The sequence below is a fragment of the Penicillium coprophilum genome (genome assembly GCF_028826855.1).
Source record: "Penicillium coprophilum strain IBT 35676 chromosome Unknown utg000002l_segment0_segment0, whole genome shotgun sequence".
Classification (NCBI taxonomy): domain Eukaryota; kingdom Fungi; phylum Ascomycota; class Eurotiomycetes; order Eurotiales; family Aspergillaceae; genus Penicillium; species Penicillium coprophilum.
Window position 1 is genome coordinate 1,219,442 of NW_026622721.1, and position 23,225 is coordinate 1,242,666.

A 23,225-nucleotide genomic window follows, 5' to 3' on the forward strand; every position below is an offset into this window, starting at 1 on the left:
TGGAGACCGGCATACATGGTCGGAGATGCTTCGCCATCTACAATCCATATGCCATCCATTAGACCTAAGAAGAAGCTCAAGGCTCTTCATTGGGACAAAGTCGATACTCCTCAAGTGACTGTTTGGGCTGGTCATGCACCGACTGCTGAGCAGAAAGAAGAAAAATATACCGAGCTTGCCAAGAAGGGTGTATTGGATGAGGTTGAACGACTGTTCATGGCCAAAGAAACGAAGATCTTTGGGGCCAGCACTGGTGCGAAGCAGCGCACCGCCAAAAAACAGATTATCTCGAACGATCTATCCAAGAACTTCCAGATTGCTTTGTCTAAATTCTCTCAATACCCAGCCGAAGAGGTGACTCGCATGATCATTCACTGTGATAAGGAAATTCTGGATAACAATGTCGTTATGGACTTCTTGCAAAGAGACGAAATGTGCAATATACCAGAGAATGTCGCCAAGCTTATGGCACCATATAGTATGGATTGGACGGGCCCTGGTGCCGCTAGTATGGATCGTGAACAGGATCCCTCCGAGATCACTCGCGAAGATCAGATCTATCTCTACACTGCATTCGAGCTAAACCACTACTGGAAAGCAAGAAACCGAGCGCTTGCACTGACCCGCACCTACGAACCAGAGTACGAGCACATCTCCGCAAAGCTACAAGAAGTCGCACGAGTCAGTGAGTCCTTGCGGGACTCTGTGTCATTAATGAACGTGCTCGGTCTGATTCTCGACATTGGAAACTTCATGAACGACGCCAACAAGCAGGCCCAGGGTTTCAAGCTGAGCTCCCTCGCCCGCCTAGGTATGGTGAAAGATGACAAGAATGAGACTACCTTTGCGGATCTGGTTGAGCGTATTGTGCGCAACCAGTACCCAGAGTGGGAAGGCTTCCTCGATGAGATCAGCGGTGTCATTGGCTTACAGAAGGTTAATGTCGATCAGCTCCGCACCGACGCTATCAAGTACATTAGCAACATTAAGAACGTGCAGTCGAGCTTGGACGCTGGTAACTTGAGTGATCCTAAGAGGTTCCACCCCCAGGATCGTGTCAGTCAAGTCGTGCAGCGATCCATGAAGGATGCTAGACGGAAGGCTGAGCAGCTGCAACTCTACCTGGACGAAATGGTCAAGGCTTATGATGACATTATGGTCTTCTACGGTGAAGACAACGCAGACGAGAATGCTAGACGGGATTTCTTTGCTAAGTTGAGTGCGTTCTTGGTCGAGTGGAAAAAATCAAGAGAGAAAAACACATCTCTGGAAGAATCCAGAAGGCGCACAGAAGCATCCCTCGCCCGCAAGCGAATCAATGCCAACCTCGCCAACAACACTCCGACTGCAGAAGCAGGGCAATCGCCTGCTTCAAGTGGTGCTATGGACTCGTTACTTGAGAAGTTGCGTGCCGCAGCACCCCAAGCCAAGGATCAACGAGACCGCCGGCGTCGTGCTCGTCTAAAGGAGCGGCATAACGTCCGTATAACTTCGGGCTCCAAGCCACCACCTGATTCGGGCGAGGCGGAAGAAGGCGAAGATGGGGCTGCAAACCCAGTCAATGGTGAAAATAACGATGAGAATGGTCTTCTCAGCCCTCCAATCAGCACAGAAGAAGATGGAAAGCAGGAACGTGAAGTGTCTGAAGGCGAAGACGTTGCTGATCGTGCTGCCAGCATGCTTCTCGGTCTGCGAAGTAATTCCGATTCAGGCAATGGTGAACGTCAGAGACGGAGAAGAGAAAGCGCAGACGAAGAGCGTCGAAATCGCCGCATGAGACGCCGGAACCCCGCTACAAGCGGGAGCAAAGATAGCGCGGATGGCTCTAGTGGCCTAGCTACAGTTCAAGAGCCTGCTTCTCCTTCGCAAACAGAAGAGCAACAACTCCCCAGCCCACCCAACGAGTCTCAACCTCCGCCTTCAATTGTCGTGTCGGAGCAAGATGATTCATTATCACAGGATCCCTCATTTGACGGTTCCTCTCCTCACAAACCAACTGATTTGTCGGATTGAATCAATTCACCGACAGCCGATTTAATTTAATGTTTGATCGATTCCCATTGATGACGCATCGGATCCATACCCAACTGGTTTCGATTGCCATCAACCCTACCACTCACTACTACAACCGCCCTCGATTGTATAATACCCATTCCCTACCTACACTACTCTTTGAGCCGCCCTCCTTGATTTGACGAGCCGAGCATGGTGTGATGATACCATTTCTTTGTTTCTTCTTTTCCTTATCCTCCTAACATTATCCATTCATGTGCAATCATTTTCCTTTTTCTTTTCGTTATCCACTCCCGCATACCCATCTGACTCCGACTCCCTGTCTCTCTCTCTCTCTCTCTCTGTAAATAATCATTTCTCCCCTGTCTTCACCAAACGCAACCTGCCATGGAAATGTCGCCATGATTGGAGGGCGTATCATCGAATTGCATCTGAGCCTGATGCTCAATGCTTCCTACATTGTCATCTTGTTCTTTCCTTACTATTTCGGAGCGCAGGCGTGATCAAGTTTTATATCTGCTGTGTATCCTTGACCAGAGCTGCACTAGATGGACTGCTATCTCTTTGTCTTGCTCAGATCCAAGATCTAAATACTCGCAGTTAGACAAGATTCATGTTCTTGATCTTCTTCCAATGTTGGCACATTCGCAGTTCGTACTCGTATTTTGTATTGTTATCAATCACGTGGATATCTTATCGCATGATAAACATCCAACCAACTTTTGGACATTGAAGCATTTGAATACTTTGAAATTTACCAATATTTCCTTGGTTCAATCTTGCGCATGCGAGCATCTTACCGAGCATTGCGTTGGGCTTCACCCTTCGGCCCATCAAGGAGCCAACCATGGCAAACGATACCAAATAAATCCTATATCCGACGTCATGGCTGTCTCTCCAAATCGCCAGGCTCCCGGCATGCTCCCGGGCAAGCTCGAGCCTTCTCGTCGACTCGTTCTACTAGATTTATGCTAGATGGAGACTCTACAATATATGCGCTCTCTACTGCAACCGGGAGAGCAGCCATTGCAGTTGTGCGCGTATCTGGTCCGGCCTGTGCCTCGGTATGTGATCCCTTCAAGAGAACCCCAAACCGCCACAACACCGAACTAACAATACTATCCAGATATATAAAAGCCTCTGCCCAAATCACCCCCTTCCTAAACCACGTCATGCAGCCCTCCGCACCCTATACGATCCGACCCAACCTCCAATGGCAAACACAATACTCGACGCCGGCGCCCTAGTCCTCTACTTCCCCTCTCCACGAACCGCAACAGGCGAAGACATCCTCGAACTCCACATCCATGGCGGACCTGCAATAACGAAAGCCGTCCTCTCCGCAATCGCTCAGACAAACACCCCAGAGCAAACAGTGCGCTACGCCGAACCGGGCGAATTTACCCGCCGCGCCTTCATGAACGATCGCCTCAGCCTGCCTCAAATAGAAGCACTCGGTGACACACTCTCTGCCGACACTGAGCAGCAGCGACGCCTAGCCGTGCGCGGCTCGAGCGACGCATTGCTAAACCGGTACGAGCGGTGGCGCCAGGGTCTGCTGTATGCGCGCGGCGAGTTGGAGGCGCTGATTGATTTCTCCGAGGACCAACATTTTGACGAGTCCACCGAGGAGCTTGTTTCGTCTGTTGCGGGCCAGGTCCGCGCGCTGAGCGTGCAAATCGGGTTCCATATTGCTAATGCATCGCGAGGAGAGTTGCTTAGGAATGGAATCCGGGTTGCGCTATTGGGGGCGCCCAATGCTGGCAAAAGTTCGTTGCTTAATCGGGTTGTTGGGAAGGAGGCTGCTATTGTTAGCACTGAGCAAGGGACTACGAGGGATATTGTTGACGTTGGGGTTGATCTTGGGGGATGGTATTGTAAGCTTGGGGATATGGCGGGGATACGGGCTGAGCGTGTTTCTGGTGATGGAGGGGAGGTTATCATTGGGGCTGTTGAGAAAGAAGGAATTCGTCGTGCTAGAGAGAGGGCTTTAGAGTCCGATGTCGTGATTGTGGTTGTTTCGTTGGAAGACACTGCTACTGGTGTCCGACTGTTTGTCGAGCCGGAGGTTCTTGGTGCTGTTAATGACTGCGTTGAGGCGGGAAAATGTCTCGTCGTGGCCATTAATAAGTGCGACAAGCTACACACTGCTCTGGGAAGTGGTGTACCGCATTCGTTAACTGATACAATCCACGACATCTTTCCTTCGGTCCCGGTAGACCGTGTGTTTGCCATTTCCTGCGAGGAAGCCAAGCGGGGAGCATCGTCTCTCGATACCACTACAGACCCTGGTAATCTGCAGGGGTTTCTACGTGGATTAATTACGACTTTTGAGCAGATTGCCTCGCCGCTTGGAATGGATGACAGTGGAGATGGTCAATACAATCTTTCGTATTGGGAAGATTCTCTAGGTGTCACGCACCGCCAAAGCTCTAATCTACAAAGATGCCTCGAACATTTGGACGACTTCCTATCTCAAGCCTCTTCTGCTGAATCTCCTGATGATTCTTCCCGCGAGAAAGAGCTCGACTCTCTATTTTCCCATGCTGAATCCGAAGTCGATATCGTCACTGCTGCGGAACATCTGCGCTTTGCGGCTGACATGCTGGCCAAGATAACAGGAAAAGGCGAGAGTGGAGATGTTGAGGATGTGTTGGGAGTTGTTTTTGAGAAGTAAGTACTCAGGGATCTTGGTTTGGGGTTTCGGATCCGGATGATGAGCTGACTGTCGTAGGTTCTGTGTCGGCAAGTGAATACCTCAATTCAAAGGATGTTCCAACGACGATGTCGACTTGCAAAGCTGTCCCATCGTGACATGTCTGGCAAGACTCGTGAAATCCAATGATTGCAGGTTGCAATTGAGATGATTGAAATGATTGCTGATGGTGCATTGTCAAGCATGCACGTTCTGGACAGCCTAATTTTGGCCAGACAGAAGCTTGGGGCATGGGCGGCTGGCGGGGGCATTGTACCCTCCTCGACCCATGGCAGGAGACATAATGGTGATTGATTTAGGCAGTGGTAATTGTTGGAATAAGTTGAGAGTGGTGAACGGCGGGTGATGTGTTGGTGAGGAAGTTGCAACAAGCCGATGCAATCGTGTATGAACAGTAGCTCTATATACTTATGATGTATGCAATGATCAAACAAAAATGGCCTCTTTTGATCATCCACCTGATACTTATAGAAAGAAAAGAGACCCCCAAAGTTGTCTGCCTTGGTTGCCGGGGCCCCAATTCATCATCATCATCATCCCAGGCACCCAGGAATGGACCCGGGGTTCAGTTCAGAAAATTAGCCCGAACAACCCCATTGTCCTTGTCAAAGATGCTGAGAATTCTGTAAAACATGGATGATTTATCTGAGTCAGGATCCCAGTACGGCCTCCGCAAAGTACCTACATAGTACATAGTTGGAGTCTCAGTTAGGTTAGATGTACCGATACTAAACATAGTACGCCCTCAATTGATACATTCAGGTTTGAGGCCTATTTCTATCATAATGCTACGGTATCATGGATAATTTCCATGCTGAGGCGAGCTTCAGCTGTGTAGCCCTGGACGGAGCCTCGTTTGCGGTTGAAACATGCTTCTTCGGGGGCGTCGATCATTGTGATTACTTGCATTGTAGATACTTGTATTTTGATTTCTTTTTTCTGGTGGTTGTTTTATCATTTGTATTTGTTATTGGACTAGTATACAATCGGACTTTGGTGATTCAAGTCTAAAACTCATGTCAGATCTAAGAATAGCGGGATAGCTGTATGGAACGTCGATTCTGTTCTAGAAGGATTGTGAATGGCCGCTATACATCAGAGAAAGTCGGAAACAGAAAAAGAGAAAAATCCCTGCAAACAAAATAAGAAACCCACGTTGTGCTCCTGCAGAACCCCCTTCATCCCTTTACCCTGTCGCTGGGGCTGACAACCTTGGGAGGTACCTTGCAGCCTTGGACAAGAACGAAACTGGACCCCTATTTCGCTTAGAGAGAACAAAAATAACTAGATCTTTTCTATAATAAGAATTATAGTCTGAAAGGAGCTGATGAAGTGTAGAATAGGCCGGATAACCACCGATCTGGTTGTGCAGGGTATGCAGGGTGTGCTATGAATAGCTTCAACATCCCTGTCGCTCCATGTGGCCTCTTCCTTAGGGGCTGTTCAGCTTTACTCACATATATGTACCCCCCGTTCAGGGCTTGTATAACCCTTCTTTTGGTTTTATTCTTTGTCTTATTCGGTTTGTCTGTTTCCCAGGGCCTTTCCATACATATATAAGATTGCCCGAGGAGGGACCATTGGATAGTGAACCGTACACTACAACCCTAGCATATGGAGTGTCATCTCACATAGGGTTTTATCAGTAGCAATGTTGGCGAAAAACGCGATACTGAAGGAAAGAATTCAATAAGTATCCATGGACGGTTGATATTTGGTGATGTAAACTATTCTACCCGTATTCCACGCCATTGTCTTTCCGAACAAGAAACAAGCCACAATGCCTCACCTCACTGTAGCCCACTTCTTACCCAGAGAAAAAAAACGAAAACTTAACCCGCGATATCTCCTTTCCCTTTCTCGGACTGAGTATTAGACCAACGGATCCCTCCTAGGGCGTTCGGCGTCGTACCAAGCAGCTCACCATCATTCCAATGGCAAGTGAATATCTGGATTGATGGCGGATCAATTCAAAAGTGGATGTAATCCGTACCAGGGCACTCATAGTACTCGATGTAGAAGTCACGGAGAGCATCTAGGCACTCAGATTTGTCAAGCAAGTGCGAACAGGAAGAGCTGCGTTCGACATGATAATAAAGGTATGAAATTTGAGGAAACTGAGATTGGCAGTGGAAACAGAAGAAGGGATTATCGTCGGTGAGTTGGTTTCCATAGAAGCCATATTCGGGGCACTCGAAGGCGAGGGTGCGGATGCGGTCCTTCTTCACGCAGCAGCCGTCTTCAAGGTGAAAGAGAAGACTGGAGAATCCTACCCATCGTGTTGGACAGAACCAGCATTCGTAGATTGGAAGACCTAGAGGATTGGCGGAGTCCTGTTGTGCTGGAGGGTGAGACATGATCGATAGTTGCAGATGTGAAATGGGGGTAGATGGTTGGAAGTCAATCAACTTATTGAAGATGGTTGAAGAATGGTCGAAAGAGGATGGATTAGGTGTGAGAGAGAGTATGATGGGGATGAAGTAGTGAGCGAGGAAGAGGTCAACTGCTGTTTGTCGTATAAGAGAGCACTTGCTGTTTTTTGATGTCCATGCCTCTTGCCTATTTGCTATTTGATTTGACTAATGCTCCTTCCCTGTCTAGAATGAGTATTTTTCCTTCGTTGTTTGTCAATTCTTGCCCTGGTTGAATATCTGATAATTATAAACATAAAGAGGCTGTCGGGGAGATCAAGGTTGACCGGTAGGATAAGAGCTTTGGAAGAGGATCTTCATTTCATAGTTACCGGACACTCTCATCTCATTACATGTCAAAAATATCTAGAGAGACTCTAGGTGATATCGCCGATATGACAGACATTGGAACTACAAAGAACAAACTGCTATAGCCTAGGTGGGAATGGAGTGCCATGAGTCACATGCCATCTCGCAAATACTCGATCTCCAGATAGTTGGACCCAGATATAGGGATCTATGGCCTAAGCTGTATCAAATATTCCTGGTCTAGCTTTCACAAGGCCATCTTATAGCCTTTTCTACTTCTATACTGCAACCTTCTAACCTTGGATACTTCTATGGCTGTTTGAAACCTTGGGGGTATTTCCTTGCAGCGGTCCGCTCTCTATATGGAAAAGACGTACACTCATAACCCTATATCTCTCCCCTATACGCCTGGTGTTTACATTGTCGGATATACTTCGGAGACAAACACTGCAAACCACAATACCATGTGACTACCCGATGTCGGCCTCTTGTCTTTGTCTTTGGTAGAGATCTCACCCTCCAAGAAGAACAGATTCTACGAAAAGAGCAATTGGATTCAGGAAGAAAATGAGTTCTTTACTCCTATATACCTTCTACATATAACAGTATCGGAAGAACAGCCATCTTGTACTATACAGCCTTGTATATGTCGATCAACCCCGCGATTCTAAAGTTGATCTCAAGTAGATCAAATCGTGGACAATTGAAATACAAGTCGGTGATATGCCTCTACTATGTATATGTAGACAGTACAAACCATCCAAGGGAATCCGTTTGGCTCATCATTCCGCACCTTCACCTTCCGAGTGACTCAATGACCCATAACCAATTGACTCATACCCCGCCATTTACAGGAATCTATAAAGCAGAGTCAATTGGAATGTGCAAAGGCAGATCCGGTGAATGTTTTAGACTGTACTTTGATACAGCAAGTTCTCGCTATTCGAACATATAAATAGTTATATCTCTTTTGACTTTTCCCTGATCCACTGCGGTCCGCACTTTGAGGTTTTTCTCTTCCGCTTCTTCTCTTTCTCGTCTACCTCAATCTACCTCAATTAATCTCATCATGCCTTCCCGGCAAGAAGTCTCCTACTTTGGAGCTGGTCCAGCTCCCCTCCCGACCCCAGTTGTTGAGGCCGGCGCAAAGGCATTCGTCAACTTCAACGATGCCGGTCTCGGTCTCGGCGAGATCTCGCACCGCTCACCCACCGCCAACAAGATCCTCAACGATGCCAAAGCCAACCTCTCCGCTCTCCTCGATATCCCTGATAACTATGAGATCCTGTTCATGCAGGCCGGAGGCAGCGGCGAATTCAGCGCTGTCGTGCAGAACCTGGTCCCTGTCTGGATCGAGCGCCGCCGCCGCAGGGCTGAGGCCGACGTGAAGAAGGCACAACCCGGTGCGGAACAGGCCGAGGTCGATGAATTGGTCTTTCAAAGACTCCAGAAGGAGGTCGATGAGGAGCTGAAGCTGGATTACCTCGTGACTGGATCTTGGTCGCTCAAGGCTTCCCAGGAAGCAAGTAGACTGATTGGCTCGAAATACGTCAATGTTGCTCTTGACTCTCGCAAGACCAACGATGGGAAATTTGGAAAAATCCCCGCTGAGGATACCTGGTCCTTGACCCCTACCAAGAAGGAGGGCGGTAAGGGCTCTGCCTTCGTCTACTTCTGCGACAATGAGACCGTCGATGGTGTCGAGTTCCCGCAGTTCCCCAAGTCATTGGAGGCCCAGGGTCAGGACGCTGAGGATGAGCGTCTCGTCGTCGCCGATATGAGCTCCAACTTCATTAGCCGAAAGGTTGATGTCAGCAAGTACGCTGTGATTTTCGTATGTTGGCTTCAATCTATCTGCATTATAGGGATGATACACTAACAATATAAATAGGGCGGCGCACAAAAGAATATCGGTGTCACCGGTATCACCATTGCCATCGTTCGCAAGGATCTTCTCCCTCCCCACACTGCGACTCCTTCCCCTGCTCTCCTCCACCGCTTGAACATCGGCGGTCTTCCCGGCCCAATCGTTCTCGACTACGCAACCATCGCAAAGAACAACTCCCTGTACAACACCCTCCCCATCTTCAACCTCTGGATTGCCGGCAAGGTCATGGCCGACCTGATGACTGAGTTTAGCGCTCAGAAGGTTAGCGGCCAAGAGGAAATCGCCAACAAGAAGGCGCAGCTTATCTACGCTGCTTTGGACAAGTTCCCGCAATTGTACCAGGTTGTTCCTGACGTCAGCGTCCGCAGCCGCATGAACATTTGCTTCCGCGTCGGCGGCGGCGATGACGCAAAGGAGAAGGAGTTCATCGCTGGTGCCGAGAAGCGCCTGCTCCAGGGCCTCAAGGGCCATCGCAGTGTAGGCGGTATGCGCGCCAGCAACTACAATGCAGTTCCATTGGAGAACGTGCAGAAGCTAGTGAAGTACCTCGAGGACTTTGCCACAGCACAGTAGATTGTGTCTGAATATAATATCGGTGTTTGAGCGAATTCAACCTGGGGCTTTCGGCCAGGAATGTGTGATGGGTCACGAAATAGGACGCTAGTATGTGTCCAGGACAGTTGCGACTGTTTATTCATATTCAACATAACTCCCAGTATATCCATGCTATATATGCTTTAATGACAAAAAGGTTCCGGTGTTCGTACAAAAGTGATCCAAAAATGATCCAAACCCCCGGGCGAAAGCATTCAGAGCTTCCATACACCCCAATCTTTGAGATCAAGTTCTTTGATGACTCCGTTCAGGGGGCCCTGGAGCTCCTGACCTTGCGCCCATACCTTAGGCCCAGCCATGTAACTGATGAACCCTTCAGGACCAGACACCAGAATCAACTTGCCCTTGCGAGAGTCGCCTGTTGACGTTGGTGCAATAGCACCTCTAATAGCTTCCTTTCCAATGAACGTGTTTTCCTCGTCCAAATAGTAATCCACAGTGACCTGCCCGGGATACTGGGACTTGAGCGCCTCTAGTTCTCGCACAATAATAGAAGTGTCCTCTTTTCGTACAACATCAACAGCAGTTTCCGACCAAGTTCCCTGACTTTTCGAAGAGCCAAACCACCCAGAGAACCAGCCTCGGCGTGGCTGTGGCTTCAGGGAGTCGCTGTGACCACCAGCGCAGTCGTCCTTCAATCGATTGGCCCACAATATATGAATCTTCGGTCGATGCTCAGTGTCCGTGCGACTCAGAAGGGAATACCCAGCCTGCAGAGCTGGCGCAATCCCCGTTCCACCGGCAATAAAGAGAATATCCTCCGTTTCTTTCGGAATCGCGCACTCGATTTTGGGACCACGCATCTCAACATCGGCTCCTACATCAATCGTATGCAGGTAGCGCGAGACCTCTCCAAAGGGATCCTTCCGAATGAAGAACCGCAGGCAACCCTCATTTTCGTCGTCGACGCTTAGCGATGTGGCTGCCGTTGTGGGTAGCGGCGTGTAATCTCGTCCAATTTGTAATTGTGGTTGCTTGAACATCACGCTCCAAACTCCTGTCTTCCATGCATCTTCGTAGACATCGTAGTTGCTGTCGTTGGGTTTGCGTGGTCGCAGCGTGAAGAGACTGCTGGTTGCGGACACGGGTTCGCGTGATACAAGGCTGTATTTGGTAAACGTTTCGGGGTTTAAGGTCGCGGATGATGTGTTCTGAGATCGAATATAGGCACCTGCACCTGCTGCTGTTGCGCCAACGAAGATGATGCTAAGCCAGCGGCGCGAGTTGGAACGGGAGGACTTCGGTGACGTTGGGGTTGCGGAAGTTGAAGCATGGCGTACAGGCCGAGCGACAGCTCTGAGACCCTGGCTGCTTCTACAGCATAAAGATGGTAAGTTGTTCATGTGGAAGTGCAATTGGAAAAAAAAAAAGAAATCGCGGGGGACGGAAATTCCAAGGTCGAGACCAAAAGAGAGAGCCGATTGGGCGATCGACAAGCAAAATACAAGAAAATAGACCCCCTTGGCGATCGCTTCTTCTTCACTTCAACTCACTCTGGGGATTTCTCCTTTCTATATAATTGACATTTTGCACTCCCTCGACGTTCTTAGGCAATGGAGACTTCCCTTGGCCACTCTTGACGACATACCTTTCCGCCATCCTCTCTCTCCCTCTTTGACTTATACCACACGCTGAACACAAAGAGACTATGTCGAACACATTTCAAGGCAACAGGAATGACAGCCTTGCCGCCCGTCGAGATTCACTAGAACTTGCCTCTCTCGCATCCTCGTCCCCCGGCTCCGTAGGCGGGTCCTCACGCTCCTCCTCCCCCGACGGCGTCTCCTCATCCCGCAAGCTCTCCCTCGAGGACGAAGATCCCCTCGCAGATTCGCATGATGCCGAGCTAGGAACAGGCCGCCACAGAGCTCAGAGCTCATATTCCATATCTTCGGCTTTCGATTTCGGGGGCACTTTATTCCCGCTGTCGCAAACACAGGGTGGCTACGCGCCCCTCGGGACTCCGTCCGCGGACAGACCGGGATTTGTAGATGGATCACTGGAGCGGAATAAGACATTGACATACCTTAATGGGCTCTCACTTATCGTCGGGCTAATTATTGGATCTGGTATTTTCTCATCGCCAAGTCAAGTCAACGCGAACGCGGGGTCGCCGGGCGCCTCGCTCATCATTTGGGCTGTGGCCGGTATATTGGCTTGGACAGGGGCTGCTAGCTATGCAGAGCTGGGAGGGGCCATTCCGCTGAATGGAGGCTCGCAGGTCTACCTTTCCAAAATCTTTGGAGAGCTGACGGGCTTCCTGTTTGCATGGTGCGCCGTGTTAGTACTGAAGCCTGGATCTGCGGCGATTATCTCCCTCATTTTTGGCGAATACGTCGTTCGCGCCTTTGTGGGTGCTGATGTGGGCGATCTCAATCCTTGGATCAATAAGGGTGTTGCGTTTGGAGGACTTTTGCTAGTGACCCTGCTCAATTGCATCTCCACCAAGTTCGCCACACGTATTGGTGACTTTTTTATGTTCTTCAAGTTCATTGCCCTACTGGGAGTGACCGTTATTGGCATTATAGTCGCTGTGACTGGCTTTTCAGCTGGCGGACATGCAAATGAAGAATGGAAGACGACAGGATGGTTCGAGGGAACCAATACCGAGATCTCTGATTTCGCAGTGGCCCTGTATGCAGGTCTCTGGGCATTTGACGGCTGGGATAATGTAAGTTGACACCCGCTTATATTTAAAGTGCTCATACTCACAAACTGCAGACCAACTACGTGACAGGCGAGTTTAAAAACCCAAACCGCGATCTGCCACGAGTCATCCACACAGCGATGCCACTGGTCATCGTGTCCTATCTGCTCGCCAATGTCGCATATTTCCTGGTTCTCCCTCACTCCACCATTGAGGCAAGCAACACCGTTGCCGTACAATTTGGCGGAAAGGTATTTGGTCCCATCGGAGCCCTAGTTCTAGCTCTCGTTGTCTCAGCCAGCTGCTTTGGAGCGCTCAACGCAACCACCTTCACAAGCGGCCGACTGGTCTACGCAGCTGGCAAGGAAGGCTATCTTCCCTCTATATTCGGCCGCATCGGTCTCCACGCCTCTCCCTCTCAAGGCCCCCCAGCAAGCAGTCGACTACGCCGCCGCTCCTGGGCCCGCAAGTCCCTCTCCCGTCTGTTCGGCGATGAATCCAGCCTAGGCTTCACCCCAATTTACGCCATGGCCTTTAACGGCGCCCTTACGGCCATCTACATCATCGTTGGCGAGTTCGGAACCCTCGTTACTTTCTATGGTGTAGCAGGATACACTTTCTACTTCCTCACCGTCCTAGGCCTGATCGTCCTCCGTATCCGTGAACCTCAGCTAGAACGCCCTTACCGCACCTGGATCACCACACCCATCATCTTCTGCTGCGTGAGCCTGTTCCTCCTCAGCCGGGCTATCATTTCCGAGCCTCTGCAGACACTCATTGTCGTCGCGTTCATAATTACTGGCGTGCCCGTTTACTACTGGCGTATCTACCAGCGAGATGGTCGGATTGACCTCCCCAGCTGGAAATTTTGGAAGCGCGGCTCCCGCTAAGTATAGGAGAACCCTCTGCCTTTTGCGTTATTGTTTGCCCTTATGATTGTGATACCCATGCATATATAGCTGGGATGTACGGTACAAAGTGAAAGCGGTCTTTGGTTTTTGTTTCCGTATTCGCGCCAATGGAAGTTTTTTGGCGACGATGTGATGACCGTGGCTCTAGGAGGGTGCATTTGGATTGCTTCATCTTGCTGGTTTCATGATGCCCCATGCCGTGTCTGCTTCTACCTTGTTTTATTACTGAGATATAGTGTGCTGTATACTATCTGCAGTGCAAGTTATACATAATGTTCATAATATTTGCATATCGCAATTTCCAACCGACTTATTTACACACGAAGTAGCAGAGTATGTCTACAACCTTGGGGGTGGATTCACCGACCCTCGTACACCAAGACCATCCCATATGGAAGCTCGTACGAGAACCGCAGTCGGCTGCTCATTATGCGCCTCGGCACAAGACTCTGCGAAGAACAATGACCCGAAGCAATGATTTGCTGGGTGGTAAATTCGCGTAGAGATTACCGTTCTGTCATTGATGAACACTTCTAACACACTCAAGTCAAAGAAAGCGTGTACTCGAAGCGTCTCCTCAACCTCTTCGCCACGCGCATTCAAGAGAGTGAACAGCGTGTGCGGAGCGGATTCATAGCCGTGATTTACTTCGGCGTTGTCAAGTAGAGGTCGATGGATTTCAAAGGTCTCACTTCGTGGATCCCAGGAAAGAATCGTACAGTTTTGACCATCTTGAACAACGAGTATTAGCATGTGTACCATAGAACCATTCAATCAGAACTAATGTCTTACCAGAGGTGTGTAGAATCTTGATACCAACCCGTGCACACGATCTACTCACGGAAAATTCGGCATCGATTTCCCATTTGGACGTCTCCAACATCATTGCACTTTGTGAAAGTGAAGTAGACAGGGCAACGCCAGCGAGGTGGCTCTCCCGGGCACTTTGTCTCAGCCGCGTGAGTCGGCTGTCTGGACTGATCTTCATGGTATGAATCGTGAAAGTGCCAGTGCCAGGTGCATCGGGGATTGCATCGATTGAAGTAATCGAACCCAACTCCGAGCTCCGTGCCTTCTTGACATTCTTCAAAGTCATCAGCCCCACCATACGAGGAAGTGAAATCAAGCCGCTGAATCCTTGACGATGACGCATGGAATCGGACAAGTCCTCCTCTGTGATCCAGCCACAGACGATATGTTGTGAGGTTTGAGGGTCGTAGAACGAGTTGGCTGCATAGTAGCAGCCGTGATCGAATATACCAGAGAATGCATATGAGGTCAATGGACTGTCTGTGGGACTATGTTTTCTTTCTCCGTTGGATTTGACAGACATCCAGAGCTGGGCTCGGGATTCTCGTTTCCAGCGTGCTTCTTGGATCCCGGCTTGGTGCAGATTCGAGCTATCCAACGGCACGCAGCCTTCCGCTCCCATGATAATGAAGTCCCGAGATGAGCCGGTATCATTAGTCAGGGTTACTAGGTTAGCTACTTCCCAGTTCACGCCGTGGTCGCCAGACCAGCGAGATGGTTGTAGGTTGAGGCCAACGTCGACCAAGGGGCCAATAAAATCCCACTTGCCGAGGTTTGTTGCTTGGACAGTATAGACAAAGACTGTTGGGGTTTTCTTGGCGATTCCTCCTGATATGAAGCCATATAGTGTAGAGGGTGTGTGTTTGGAAAGAGGCCCCTCGGCCCAAGTTGTGATGAAAGGATCTCTCCAGGCCGTCACGTTCAGATGGGAAGGGGGACCAGTGAGGACCGGGTTGCAGTCCTGGCGTTCCCAGGTTTTACCTCCGTCTTGCGAGACAGCTAGACTGAGAGATTCGCTTCCGAACGTATATGGTAGAGTGTGGTGGATGGGGAGATGGCTCACCGAGGTGTATAGGATCGTGAGAGCGCCCTGGTGTCCGGAGACATCGGTTGCCTGTAGGCATCCTGTAAACACGCCCCGACAATCGTACTCAGCAGAGGGCGTCAAGATGGGAGTGGTGGATATCGTCCATGACACTAGATCTGGGGATGTAGCATGGCCCCAGGAGATATTGCCCCAGTCATTCGCGTGTGGGTTCCATTGGAAGCATAAATGATATAACTCTGTATTTGGGTCGTATCCCAGACCACACGGATCATTCAACCACCCTGCGGGTGCTGTGACATGGAATGATGGCCTCCATTGTGAGGGATCTCGAGGTAATCTCTTTTCTTCATGAAAGAGGTTGTTTACTTCATGGGCTTCGCAAGGAGACCGCTTTAGCTTTTGCTGAGGCTTGTGAACAGGAATCTCCAACTCTGCGGTAGGAACAGGATCAGACATATTTGGTATTGAATTTGATGCAAATGTAGAAAATACACGAGTCGTCGATGGATGACAGGTAGAGGTCTACCCTATCCAATTTCAGCCTAGCCACTTCGTCCATCAAACACGTGTAGTCTTTCTCGAGGACTCAGAATTATGTATAGCCTGAGGATATGCTTCATAGAAAATTAACACGATATCTTGAAGCCCGAATCCCCGATTCCCCGATTCGGGGGTCAATCGGAAATAAGTTCGGCATATACAGGAGGATTGTCGGCGAAATTCAATTAGACTACTCCATGGCCGATAGCAACAATCGAGGAGATGGTAGATGGGTAGATGGATAGATGAGTAGACGTGGTGGAAGAGTGTATGCGATGAGGTATCTCACCACATCCCTACAGTGTCGACTCAAATGGGAAATCTCGGAGAAACTCCCATAAAAATAAATCCGCGGGGTGAGAGAGTTTGGGGGAAAAAATCTGGGGGATCTGGGGAACTTCACTTCCAAATGTCTATCCAATATGAAATGAGATAGAGCATATAGAGTATCCTGATGGAAGTGTGTCTTCAAGGGTGTAGACTCACACTTCATCGGATTCGGACAGTCTGCAACATGCCTTTCAAGTGTGCTTCGACTGAAATCCAACATGTCGATTACTCAGATTCGCCTCGAAGGTCCCAAGCAATCAATTTTCAATTAATATTCGCCTGTACAGTATTTGCTGCCGCCTCATTCTTGTTCGGATTCGATGACAAGATCATTTCCCCGGTTGCTGCCTTGCCGGATTTTGTGAGTATGGATGCAATCACACCAGGAGATGATCCCAGCTGATTGGAATAAAGGTTGAGAAATTCCAAGGCCCTAACCCAGTCACTGGGAAGTATGTCCTCACAGCTCGCAATCAGAACCTGGTATTCTCCCTTCCATTGGCGGGTTCTGTGATCGGAGGTCTGCTTGGTTCACCCATGAATTTCCACTTTGGTCGCAAATGGCCCTTGATTGTTGCATATCTCGTGTCTGTGGGTGGTGGATTGCTGCAAGTGTTTGCACCGAATTTGGGGGCCTTTGTGGGAGGCCGTTCTATTAATGCGGTTGCTTTGGGCATCGTGGGTGTGACTGCCCCTCTGTACGTCTCCGAGGTATTGACCCTGTGCCACCTATTCGGTGTTGAAAGATGCTCATTTTTGCATTTAGGTGGTTCCTGCTTCTATACGCGGAAGATGTGTCAGTTCAATGAACATCTTGAATCTAACGGCTGGCGTGGTAGGCACTGTGGTGGTCTTCAGGACGGAAAGGATCGCTGGAAGTCTATCATATCAGATCCCAATCGCTGTGCAGTGTGCACTGCCTGTCATCCTTCTCTTCCTGACAGCACCCCTTCCAGAGAGCCCACAATGGCTAGTCGGCAAGGGACATATAGAACACGCTCGATCAAGCCTGCGGAAACTGCGCGGCTTCAGCGACGCCGAGGTTGAAGATGAACTCCGTCTCATGAAACTATCTGAAGAAAATGAGCGCGAGCTTCACACCCAGATCAAGTTTTGGCACATCTTTCAGCGACAGCACCTTAAACGCACCTTGACTGCGGGCTCGTTCTTCTCGCTTAACCAAATATCAGGCATCATCCTTTCAACAACTTATACAACCGTCTTCCTCACAGAGTTGGACATTGCAGACCCCTTTTCCCTGACAATAATTGCATCCTGCTGTACATTAGCCGGCACCATTGCCGCACCTTTTGTCATCGACCGTGCCGGCCGACGTCCCACAGCATTCTTCGGGATGGGAATCATGTTCATAATCGACACCATAGCCGGTGGCCTAGCCTTCGACAGAAGCAACAAAAAAGCTACTATGACCATCGCCGGTTTGTCTTTTGTATTCAACTTTTTCTGGGCATCTTCCTTCTGCTCGCTGTCGAACCTCATGCCCTCCGAGATGGCAACTCCTAAACTCCGCCATCACACCATGTCATATACAGTTGCCTGTGCACAAACAACCGCCGTTATCACCACTCTCGTCGTCCCACGGCTGACTTCGGCGGATGCGGCTAACCTTGGCGCGAAGACCTATCTCATCTTCGCTGGCTGTATGGCTGCCATCATTGTCTTTTTCTACTTTTTCATGCCGGAGACGCGTGGTCGAACTTTTGCCGAGATTGATGAGATGTATGGGGCTAATATCCCTATGTGGAAGTGGAGGTCATATGAGAGTTCACTCAAAGTGAGGTCCCATGCGCCAAACGGTTTGTGATATGGCCCCGTTCTTTGCAATCGAAGTTCTTTGCCCTGCCTTTTATATCCCCTGGAATAATTTAGTCTTTAAAACCCTTGTGCCAGTAAACCCCGTCTATGCCTTGTTGAATCCAATTGCTCATACCTCCATCATGATTCCATTACGTCTTTTTCGATATGCTTTGAGATGTCCTTCAAGATATCTTTAAGTGCAGATGTAGTTATTCAAACTACATAATTTGTACGTACACAAGTAATAATTTGAGCCCCTCCTTTATGAGTCATGATGGTTGAAAACTCCCAAGTGTTGAATAAATCCTCCCTGTAGATGCAGATGCCAGCTCGTAAACCCTGTCTATGCCTTGTGGTTGAACTCAATTGTTGTTGAATGGCACGTTAAATGAGACTCCTGACATCAGTGTTCGCATGCAAAAATAGAAAAAAAAGAAAAACAAAAGAAAAACTGTCAGATCTCTTCCCGGAATATTTTTTCAATCGTGTTTTTCCAGTCCATAGCCTCCAAGACCTTCAAGGGACTGGTAGGTCTTGCCCTGATTACCACGGTTATTCCGGGGACCTCTGAGCTTCATATCTTCCTTGAGCCACTTAAGGACAAGCTCTCCAAGGCGACTATTCTCCGAGGTCCACTCGGGGACTTGTTCATGGAACGACTCCACACTACCCTGTGCCTTGACCTTGCCCAAGTGCATGTGGACCAGATGGGTAGGCCACTGGGCGAGGTTGTCCAAGATGTGGGTTGCATAAACAATAGTGCAAGCACGGGTCTCGGTCTCCCGCTTTAGGAAAGCCAGGAAATTGCTCCTGGACAAAAGGTCCAAGTCGACAGTGATCTCGTCGAGCAGCAGAACCTGCCAGGGTCGTAGCAACCCCATGGCCAGCTGTACGCGGCGGCGTTCTCCATCCGAGACGGCATGCATACGCCAGCGCAGATCGACATCGAGGATATCAATGAGCTCGTCCCGGCGCTCTGGATAGGCATCTCCGCCGACAGAGGCGAGCAGTGTCGGCACGTCGATGTCTGTGCGCACGATGCTGTTCAACACCCATTCAACTCCCAGGTAGGTCACACCGTCCAGACTATCCTTGAAGGGGTCCTTGCCGCCCACGGCGATGGTGTTCGTGGGTGCAAGGCGCTTCCCTGCTAGGAGGCGGAGGAGGGTGGTCTTCCCCGCTCCGTTTGCTGTTTGTTTTAGTCTTCGAGATTGATCTGAAGTGGGAATGAATTTGACTCACCGCCAATCAAGAGGGTGCGACTTCCAGCTGGTAGGCTCAAATTTATATTTTCCAGGCCATCAGAGCCATCTTGGAACTTGTACGAGAGGTTCTGTACCTCAATGGAGGGGAGAGTGGGATTGGTATCCGCCATGACGAATATGGAAGAAAAAGAAAACACCGAAAGAACTGAGGCTTTGGAATTAAAAGAAGATAAAATAATGAGTCAGGCAAATTTTTTAATGGAAATTTATCTAGACTTGATTTGATGTTAGCGCTCATGTAACATCGATGAGACGATTCCCCGGGGCCGGTACGCCATGGATGAGGTAACCCGATAAGGCCGATAACACCTTTTTTTCCCCTCGCTACAATGACCATCGCGGCATGATCTCGGCTCTCCGAACTATCTGGCGCGGTCAAAGAACCATGAATCCTCTCATAGCCGTTGTCGGCGCCACGGGCACAGGCAAGTCAAAGGTAATGACTCCAAGTACGCCGCACTTCCTCCGGACACAATGACTGATAGCTGTAGACAGCTTGCAGTGGACTTGGCCTCTCGATTCAACGGTGAAATCATCAATGGCGACGCCATGCAGATGTATCGCGGTCTGCCGATCATAACGAACCAAATTCCGACAGAAGAACGGAAGGGTATCCCTCATCACCTCCTTAGTTGCATCGACCTAGACGCCGAAGCATGGCGCATCGGGCTATTCAAGCGAGAGGCCCTGCGCATTATTGAAGACATTCGCGCCCGTGGCAAGGTCCCCATCCTCGTTGGGGGCACTCACTATTATACCCAAGCAGTGCTCTTCAAAGAACAGCTTGTGGGAGAGGGAGTGGACGACGAAGGCGAGCGGGAACAGCTCACGGAGTTCAGCTCAACCTCGAAAAAATGGCCGATCTTGGATTCTCCGCCTGAAGTGCTTTTGGAGAAACTACGCGAGGTCGATCCTGTCATGGCTGCGCGATGGCATCCGAAAGATGCGCGGAAAATCCGGCGGTCATTGGAAATCTACTTTCAGACAGGACGCCAGGCCTCGGAAATTTATAAAGAGCAATTCTCTCAAAAAAGAAAGGCGATGGACCAGGAGCAAGGGCTGCTAAGGTTCGAGAATACATTGGTGTTTTGGGTACATGCCGAGAAGGAGGTCCTCAATGCGCGCTTAAATGCGCGCGTCGATGACATGGTCAAGCAGGGCTTGATGACCGAGGCAAAGAAAATGTCAGACTATTTGCAGGAAAAGGCCTCGCAGGGTATTGAAGTTGATCAAACGCGAGGAGTCTGGGTGTCCATTGGATTCAAGGAATTGGCGCCGTACTTCCAGGCTATTCGAGACGGGGAAGCAAGCGAGAAAGAAATCGAAGATCTCAAACGACACTCTCTTGAATTAATTCGCATCGCTACACGGCAGTACGGAACATCCCAAGTCAAATGGATTCGCAACAAACTCTGGCATGCACTCACAGAAGCCGGAGAGACACATCGTCTTTATCTTCTGGACAGTTCCAATGTCAACGACTGGAGCAAGTGCATCACTGAGCCGTCCGAGCACATCGTGCAGCTGATGCAGCAAGGCAAGCCGACTCCGGATCCCAAATCCCTTTCTCAGTTGGCATCGACGGAGTTCAGCGCGAAGGAAGCCCAGGCCAAAAAGCGTGTACAAACAGACCCAATCGGGAAATGCTATACCTGTGATGTCTGCGAGAAGACTATGGCGTCTGAGGACCAGTGGCATATTCATCTGAAAAGTCATCGGCATAAAAGCGGACTCAGGTCTGCGAGTAAGAGGGCACAGCGCGATGAATATTTCCGAAAGAAGGAATTGGAAGCACAAACCAGTCAGGCTCCTGAAACTAAAACCGAACCTGACCCTGAACCTGGGTCATGAGTTGAATAACAGGTCTAAGATAGATTAATCATAGAAATACCCAAGATTCTTCAACAGACGATCCCTGATCCCCGTAATATGCAGACGCATGTATCCGTATCTTTGATAAAGTCCCAACGGGCCGTTACTATATTGGATGAGGTTGGAAACCGAGGGCAAGAGGGCAAACATTGCGAGGAAACATATAATTAAGCAATAACGGTACATTAGCCCTACCTAGCGTACATTAAGTCTTTCAATTCAATCACGAACTCGGGTTCGTAGTTGAACGCCAGGCCTTGAAAGCGGGCGAGAGAATGTCACCATGTCCCTGTTCCTCAACTTGATAGACCTCGATGACCGAAGACTTCTCCTTCTTCCGAATTCTCCACGTCCCTTCCTGATTGATAGTCTGTTTAAGCCCTGTAAGGCGTGTCAGTGCTGCTAGAAATTCAACAAGAAGGAACACTTACATTCTAAAAATGCACCCGTGAAATTGATACAGACGTTCCCATCCCAAGTCCGCCGGCCGACACTCAACACTTTCCCAGGAATACTAGCTGTGTCTAGTTCCTCCAAGCTACGGCAGATGCCATTTTCATCTCGGAACCCCACAATAATCTTAGGAACACCGAGTAAGAATGATTGTGCCCAAAATTTGAGCAATTTCCGCTCATACTTTAGCATATCGCGGTCATTGCGAATCTGAGCTGATGTCTTCAGCTCAACCCAGTTAATGGGATCTTCTTTTCGCGATGGCTTGCTATCCCAGACTAGACAAAGTCAGCATCATTTACCCACAAGGATATCGGTATGACATACTGGCATCAACTTCCCCACCGAGAATCATACGCACGCTACCGATGCCGGTACGAACGACGGAACAGTACTGTGCTGCGTTATTGACGATTTCGTTCTCGCGACCTTCGATCTCTTCGCGGGTTGATTCGTCCCACGTTTTCCGAAGTACTGCCAGGTTCTCAAATTTGTAGCCTAGGGTGGTTAGTTGGTCTAGGCATATATTTCCATGGGGGTTCTTTACGCACCCCAATACATCATGAGCTCCTGGGGTGCCATTCCAGGTGGCGATCCCCGCTTTCGTTGGATCTCCTTCTGTTGGTTCTTGTACTCGTTGTTTTCTTCGATGAATCTAGGGACTGGTCAACACCTTATACCATGGCCTTACTAGCTTAGTATACACACATGGTGCCCTATAATATGTGTTAGACAATTGAAGCTAGACATTTCTGTTGGGATTGATATCATACCTGGAAAAGAGTTGCATTCATCTCGAAGCTAGAGATAGCCTTGGGTTAGAGAAAAAGCACGCGATGTTGGTAATAGCTCAGGCTTACATACCCATTCATATTATCAAATGGAGCCGTTAAAATCTGTACATAGGAATCAGGGTTTAATTCAAGATCAGGAGATAGTCCACACCAGACTTGAATTCAACACACCTTGGTCATCATTCCTCTCCATGTGATGATATCTACATCACACTTCTTTTCTGTTTCTTTCTCGTGAGCAGCAATGGTATCAAGTAAAGCATCCAAGTGCTCATCCGGGACATCATTGAGCTTCTGGAAGGTGTCATAGCCCTTGTTCAGGTCAGCAGGGAGAGCTGGCGTGTAGTAGTAGGCCATGGACGAATCGCCCAGCGAAAAACGACGTTGACCATCATAAGAGAAGCAAGCAATTTCCTAACACCAAGTGAGCTATTTGTTTTCATTTCATTGATATAGCGCCAGGTCGTTGGCTTACTCTTGGTCTTCGGATAGAGGTATTTGCGCCGCCGAAACGGTGCAGGGGCTGGATGTTGAAAGTAGACCGGTTCATGATGGGTTTGTCGCACTATTCAATGATGGACATTGTCCAACAGAGAAGAGTGATTGCTTAGCCCTTGATATAGATTGTCGCAACCTAGTTAGGCTTCTATAGTCGTTAGGGATGCCCGTGATAGTGCTGTTATGATCGTATTATCGCCGGAAACGGGACCAGTAGAATGAAGAGATTCAAATCAACAGAAAATGCGGATTGTGTTAAAAACCAAAGCTGGTAGTTCCAGCTATCA

At 49.3% G+C, this 23,225-nt stretch overlaps 11 protein-coding genes across 11 annotated transcripts; 6 read left to right on the forward strand and 5 right to left on the reverse strand.

Moving 5' to 3' along the window:
- Nucleotides 1-15: 15 nt before the first annotated feature.
- N7500_001860 (formin homology family protein) lies at nucleotides 16-2,013 on the forward strand (the record flags this gene model as incomplete). The annotated part of the gene is made up of 1 exon (XM_056673006.1): nucleotides 16-2,013. The coding sequence occupies one exon, from the start codon at nucleotides 16-18 to the stop codon at nucleotides 2,011-2,013; it is 1,998 nt and encodes a 665-aa protein (XP_056536525.1).
- An 885-nt stretch (nucleotides 2,014-2,898) lies between these two features.
- N7500_001861 (tRNA modification GTPase) lies at nucleotides 2,899-4,766 on the forward strand (the record flags this gene model as incomplete). The annotated part of the gene is made up of 4 exons (XM_056673007.1): nucleotides 2,899-2,959; nucleotides 2,989-3,077; nucleotides 3,140-4,686; nucleotides 4,748-4,766. 4 exons carry the CDS (start codon nucleotides 2,899-2,901, stop codon nucleotides 4,764-4,766), a joined length of 1,716 nt encoding a protein of 571 aa, XP_056536526.1.
- A 1,933-nt stretch (nucleotides 4,767-6,699) lies between these two features.
- Nucleotides 6,700-7,086, reverse strand: N7500_001862 (uncharacterized protein; the record flags this gene model as incomplete). Its single annotated transcript, XM_056673008.1, has 1 exon — nucleotides 6,700-7,086. The coding sequence occupies one exon, from the start codon at nucleotides 7,084-7,086 to the stop codon at nucleotides 6,700-6,702; it is 387 nt and encodes a 128-aa protein (XP_056536527.1).
- Nucleotides 7,087-8,518: 1,432 nt separating this feature from the next.
- Nucleotides 8,519-9,910, forward strand: N7500_001863 (O-phospho-L-serine:2-oxoglutarate transaminase; the record flags this gene model as incomplete). Its single annotated transcript, XM_056673009.1, has 2 exons — nucleotides 8,519-9,283; nucleotides 9,341-9,910. 2 exons carry the CDS (start codon nucleotides 8,519-8,521, stop codon nucleotides 9,908-9,910), a joined length of 1,335 nt encoding a protein of 444 aa, XP_056536528.1.
- Nucleotides 9,911-10,146: 236 nt separating this feature from the next.
- On the reverse strand, nucleotides 10,147-11,295 carry N7500_001864 (cytochrome b5 reductase family protein; the record flags this gene model as incomplete). Its single annotated transcript, XM_056673010.1, has 1 exon — nucleotides 10,147-11,295. The coding sequence occupies one exon, from the start codon at nucleotides 11,293-11,295 to the stop codon at nucleotides 10,147-10,149; it is 1,149 nt and encodes a 382-aa protein (XP_056536529.1).
- A 305-nt stretch (nucleotides 11,296-11,600) lies between these two features.
- Nucleotides 11,601-13,489, forward strand: N7500_001865 (putative amino acid transporter; the record flags this gene model as incomplete). The annotated part of the gene is made up of 2 exons (XM_056673011.1): nucleotides 11,601-12,623; nucleotides 12,674-13,489. The coding sequence occupies 2 exons, from the start codon at nucleotides 11,601-11,603 to the stop codon at nucleotides 13,487-13,489; spliced, it is 1,839 nt and encodes a 612-aa protein (XP_056536530.1).
- Nucleotides 13,490-13,879: 390 nt separating this feature from the next.
- N7500_001866 (glycoside hydrolase family 32 protein) lies at nucleotides 13,880-15,824 on the reverse strand (the record flags this gene model as incomplete). The annotated part of the gene is made up of 2 exons (XM_056673012.1): nucleotides 13,880-14,241; nucleotides 14,303-15,824. Coding segments are annotated over 2 exons (1,884 nt in total), but the record flags the coding sequence as incomplete, so codon positions are not given.
- A 598-nt stretch (nucleotides 15,825-16,422) lies between these two features.
- On the forward strand, nucleotides 16,423-18,063 carry N7500_001867 (Major facilitator superfamily domain general substrate transporter; the record flags this gene model as incomplete). The annotated part of the gene is made up of 3 exons (XM_056673013.1): nucleotides 16,423-16,599; nucleotides 16,653-16,949; nucleotides 17,005-18,063. 3 exons carry the CDS (start codon nucleotides 16,423-16,425, stop codon nucleotides 18,061-18,063), a joined length of 1,533 nt encoding a protein of 510 aa, XP_056536532.1.
- Nucleotides 18,064-18,535: 472 nt separating this feature from the next.
- Nucleotides 18,536-19,431, reverse strand: N7500_001868 (putative ABC transporter; the record flags this gene model as incomplete). The annotated part of the gene is made up of 2 exons (XM_056673014.1): nucleotides 18,536-19,245; nucleotides 19,299-19,431. 2 exons carry the CDS (start codon nucleotides 19,429-19,431, stop codon nucleotides 18,536-18,538), a joined length of 843 nt encoding a protein of 280 aa, XP_056536533.1.
- Nucleotides 19,432-19,664: 233 nt separating this feature from the next.
- On the forward strand, nucleotides 19,665-21,172 carry N7500_001869 (tRNA dimethylallyltransferase; the record flags this gene model as incomplete). Its single annotated transcript, XM_056673015.1, has 2 exons — nucleotides 19,665-19,757; nucleotides 19,817-21,172. The coding sequence occupies 2 exons, from the start codon at nucleotides 19,665-19,667 to the stop codon at nucleotides 21,170-21,172; spliced, it is 1,449 nt and encodes a 482-aa protein (XP_056536534.1).
- Nucleotides 21,173-21,416: 244 nt separating this feature from the next.
- Nucleotides 21,417-22,990, reverse strand: N7500_001870 (DXO/RAI1 family decapping nuclease; the record flags this gene model as incomplete). The annotated part of the gene is made up of 9 exons (XM_056673016.1): nucleotides 21,417-21,574; nucleotides 21,625-21,924; nucleotides 21,974-22,144; nucleotides 22,198-22,301; nucleotides 22,355-22,362; nucleotides 22,420-22,447; nucleotides 22,511-22,542; nucleotides 22,612-22,854; nucleotides 22,916-22,990. 9 exons carry the CDS (start codon nucleotides 22,988-22,990, stop codon nucleotides 21,417-21,419), a joined length of 1,119 nt encoding a protein of 372 aa, XP_056536535.1.
- Nucleotides 22,991-23,225: the final 235 nt, after the last annotated feature.